The sequence below is a fragment of the Mesitornis unicolor genome, unplaced genomic scaffold (assembly GCF_000695765.1).
Source record: "Mesitornis unicolor isolate BGI_N332 unplaced genomic scaffold, ASM69576v1 scaffold23893, whole genome shotgun sequence".
Taxonomy (NCBI): domain Eukaryota; kingdom Metazoa; phylum Chordata; class Aves; order Mesitornithiformes; family Mesitornithidae; genus Mesitornis; species Mesitornis unicolor.
In genome coordinates this window covers 1-4,807 of record NW_010174312.1, presented here as the reverse complement: position 1 = coordinate 4,807, position 4,807 = coordinate 1, and the positions used below count along the sequence as shown (strand labels likewise).

Below are 4,807 nucleotides of genomic sequence, written 5' to 3'. Positions count from 1 at the left end.
TGTTACGTGTGCTCCTCTACACCTGCGACAACATGGGCCCTCCTAAGTGGTCACTGGTGATAACTGCCCAAAATTTTGCTATCAGACTGGTTTTGACAGTGTCAAAGCGAGGGTCAGCCTGGTCTGCTAATGTTAGAACTGGGAGTGATGCCAGGACTTCCAGGAGCTGGCCACAGGCTTAGGCTGCATTACATAACCTCCTAATTGGCAACAGCCACGCAGGTGCAGGTATTTCCATGGGCTGAGCTAGTGCCAAAATCTGCCAGCTTTGTTCTGAACTCTTCACACACAAGAGAAAGCTTAGCTGGCCTACCAACGTCCACTATTTACAGTTATTTTCTCCTCCTCCTTGAAGTTTTCCAATAGCACTGTTTTTCTAGGAAAGATGCTTAAAGTTGGCAGTTTATATATCACTATATGCAATACGCCCCATGATGATCATAAATAGCTCAATTACTTACACAGAGACTTTTAAAAAACACAGGCAACAAATGTCATGTTATCAGAATCACCATCAACCCCCTTCTTATTTTGTTAGGGTCAAAAATAAGGCTGTGATTCTAGCACCATTTCTGTGAGCAGAAGTATACACATGCTTACCACACACCAAACTATGCCAAAGGCATAGCTTCATGTGCAGTTCTTTCAGCAGCACGGTTAATTTTTTCATGCAACCACTGTTTTGCTCATTCCCACTCCCTGCCATTCCCTCGGGCTGTTTCACCACAGCTGTTTGTGGCTACACAAAGAGTCAGATGGGCAAACAGAACCAGGTTAGTTACCTGACTTCAAGAAGGGGAGGGAAGAGAGAGAGAGAGAGGCTATTTTCAGTTTCTCAAACTAGGCCACCACACAGCTGCACAAACAGCTGCACCAGCACAACTGAGAGGTTGCACGACGACCGAAATGAGTGGCTGTGCAAGAGACTGACTTCAACTGGCGCTGTGAGCAAAAGAAACGCTTATCACACTATAGCTTCAGGCAAAGTGGCACGGTCTAGGTTGGAGGATTTCAAAGGATATGAGAACAACCAGCTCCCATGGATTCTTGGGTCTCAGGCAGCCTTGGAAATCTCAACCTAGACACTGACAACGGTTTCTTGTTTCAGGGCAGAGGAAACAATTTACAGTATTTTCAACCTGTTCTTACTAAAACTGTATTTGCTGCTTTTACTAAATGTTGACTGCTTTGTTATCCTTATGTAACAGTAAAAAAGCAGATATGCAAACTGCAAAGAGATCAGTTTCCAACACAGAAATCTTGTAATTGAGTGATCTTAAGGAATAAAAAAAGAGGATCACTAATGCATACACCTCCACTGCAAACTGGAACGTTGTGTAGAGTTAGGCAAGCTAGCTTCAAAGGAGCTACATCAGCAGCTGTACCACAATGGCAGCAGACTTTACATGGACTAATTGGTTGCCTCCTTCCAATATGCTCCTTTTTAATGATAATCCAAAGCAATTCTACATTATACTACAATGTCTTATGTCTTCCCATTCTACCCCAAATCAAATAACAAAAACCAGTCAACTTGACCTCATCTGAGGGAAACTGGCAAAGGATTCTGCCTACTTTGAAAAGTACAAAACTTCCTTGTAGGTCTAGTAGCAAATTAATAACAAATAATGCTGACATTTACTTATGAATTCCCAAACAGAATCTGATTAATAACCTACACTCTTAACTTAGAAGCAATTATAAAGTGGAATAAAAAAACAACCTATGAACTACTAGGAAGTGACATGGCTAAAGCAATTAGAGGTAGATACATTCACAAAACGTGCAGATTTTATAGGGGTGCCCATGCAGACACTCTACCTACCTTTTTGGAAGGGTTAAGGATTGAGGGTGCACTATGACTGAGTTTAGAAAATTATCTCTGGAATTTGAAGCATGAACTGAGAACAAATAATACATGTTATCTGTGGTTTTATTCTAAAATCACTTTCTTAAGACCTCTTTCACATTCAAATTTCATTTTCAATAAGATTCTAAATTAATGTTTCTGTATTTCAATTCAAATCGTCTTCATCTGAGTACTACAAACACTGCTACACAAATGCAAATCTGCCTACTACCCTGCCATCTCTCAGCAACAACTGTTAATTAGAAGTTCTGGTCTGGGTGTTTCATGGATGAATATCCCACTGCTTAGAGGAATAAACAACACCCAATCAAGTCATAATTGTCTACAAAACTTAGAGGCAGTAGGCTGAAAAATGAAAAATGACAAATCTGCACGATTACTGCTGAGATTTTTGTTACTCTTTCCAAATCACTATGTAAACTCTGATTCAGTTTTTCCTGTTCTTTTTTTCCTATTATGGCACAACTTCAACCTCTGGTTGCTGAAGGAAGTCGGGTACACCTTTCTGTACCTTTCTAAACAGTTTGAAAACTAGCTTTGATGGCGGTGCACTTTCATCAATAAAATGGAGAGTGATTACCGAGGAGAAATCAACACATTAAAAAGAAGAAAAGTTCAGTACATTTTTAATTTTCAACTCATTGCCTAAAAGACACTGTAAAGATAACATTTAACTTATGGTAGTCTTAAGAACATAAAATTTGTTCAAGGATGTGAATAAAGAATTCTTGGAAGAACATATATATGTATATCTGCTACAGAATCTGTTTATACCGCTGGATAAAGAAATCATGTTTTCTTGCACTTTGATGAAAGAACTAATAATCACTGGCATGACTACTTGCATTTGTATTACTACAGTAACTGTATTTGACAATCAAATCTTAAAATTGCAGACTTAAAATCAACAGAAGATAGAACTGTAACAGTGCAGTACTGTTTTGCAGAAGTCTATTACAACTCACTAATTCATGAGGAGCTGCACTTATCAAAGCAACATAAGGTTTAATATCCTCTCAAACTTTTAAAATGTTCTAAATGTCATTGTTTCGCTCAATCTTTTAATCATTAACAACTTTCACAACTCCTCATTTAACAAGGAAAAAAACCCAATTAAAAAAAAATCTCTTTAAAAGAATTGAAATTGAACAGCATGTAGAAAAACTGCAATTTCACTGTCCCATTATCTCTTTATTCCTTAAGAAGTACACTTCAGCCGCCCACAGCTTTTACCCTAAATGCCATGCTGATGTAGCCACCAAAACAATGAATTCAAGGTTTCACACTTCAAAACTGAAAGTATACTTGAACAATGGTGTAAGTAGTTTAATTCTTACCTTTTCCAGATTCCAACAAGACAGAATAAATATGCTGACGAGCAGGGCGGTAGATAAGTGCCTGTCCAGGAATCTCTGTATCACATTCATCTTCCAAAGAATTGCTGCACTCAATCTCTCCACTACTTAGGATATTGAAGATTGAATAATTTTCAGATTGGATATGCTGTTCTCTAGCTAACTGTCCAAAGAAAGAAGAAGGCATTATCTTGACAATTATGATGGATCAAAAAGTAACAAAGTGCATTCACTGTTTGAGGAAATGGTACTTTATCAGTGGAAATGGACGGAATGGCAAAGGAGGGAACAAGCGCTTTTTCAAATAACACCAATAAAGTATATTTTCAGACATGTATCTTTGTGGACAGGAATTCCCCAGGAAACTCATCATTGACTTTCTTCTTGAATTCTTAAAACTTGGGGGCTTTTAAAGTGTAATTATTCATGAAATGAATAATGAATTCAGACATATTAAAATGAGCTGCCTTCCTGAAAATATATCTTCCTTCTTTAAACAGTGAATGAAGGCATGACAAAACCCAAACTTACAATTCTATTGCAAGATGAACAACATAAGACAGCTCCATTTCTTTCCTGAGCGACTTTGCATAGTGAAATTAGAACACCAGCTTCACCACAGTTCTACTTTGCAATAGCTCTTTCCCAGGAAAAGAAATACAAACTACTACAGCAAGGAAAACCAGAATCACAGCATCACCCAGGCTGCATATTAACCACATACTGGATGCTGATACATCCAGGCTACAGGAGCTGGCTACAAGCAGCCCCAGTATCCATAGGGACCGCTGGTCTGGAGCAGCTTAGATGCAGAAGCAACAAAACTGCTCTCAGGCAGCGAAGAATATCAACCAGTAACACTTGTAACTGGGCTGGCCAAGCGCCGAGCCAGACAGACTTTCTACTTCTCAGACCAGAAGTATGGGGGTATTTAAACGTCTGAGTGGAGCCAATTATTTCCATGGAGTGCCACTAATAAACTCTCCAAGACCCATGCCATATGGCGAGCAGGCACTGAAGCTTCTCTGCTCTGCATTCCCTGCTTGTGTCACACTATCTGTATTAATTGGGTTGTATCATCCATGCAGCTATTTCAGCCTCTTTCACTGAGAATTACCAGACCACTTGCCAGAGCCAAATTCACCATTCCTGCAGAATTCCAGTATCTGCAAACCTGGAATCTTGTCAGGTCAAAGCTGCAGTCAATCACTGGGTTATTACGGATTAAAACTAATTTAGTGAAATGTCATTCTTTCAGAAGAAATTCTCACATGAGCATAAAATCAATGATAGGCTTGTGTACAATGGAAATAAACAGAGCACTTTCTTATAGCAATAAATGAACGGCTGCCCTGGAAGAATTACTTCAGTATTCCTAATATAAGTAAACAATGTAATACCCCAAATCTACTTGTGTAGAAAACAAAACCAAAGAGTTAAGTATTTCTAAGCATGATTTGACTGAAACATTGAACTATTTCATACAAACCATTTACAAGAAAGGACAGAGGGAAGATCCGGGTAACTACACACCTGTCAGTCTGACCTCGATGCCAGGGCAAGTCATGGAACAGGTCATCTT

General features: G+C 38.9%; 1 protein-coding gene across 1 annotated transcript in view; it reads right to left on the bottom strand.

Moving 5' to 3' along the window:
- The window catches only part of LOC104537970 (constitutive coactivator of peroxisome proliferator-activated receptor gamma-like), a gene marked incomplete at both ends in the record, with an annotated part of 37,117 nt that extends 33,729 nt beyond the window's left edge, over window positions 1-3,388 (bottom strand). The window contains one exon of the mRNA XM_010181003.1: window positions 3,208-3,388. Coding sequence (XP_010179305.1) covers window positions 3,208-3,388 — 181 coding nt within the window. The remainder of the gene's footprint in view (window positions 1-3,207) is intronic.
- Between the last annotated feature and the right edge of the window lie 1,419 nt (window positions 3,389-4,807).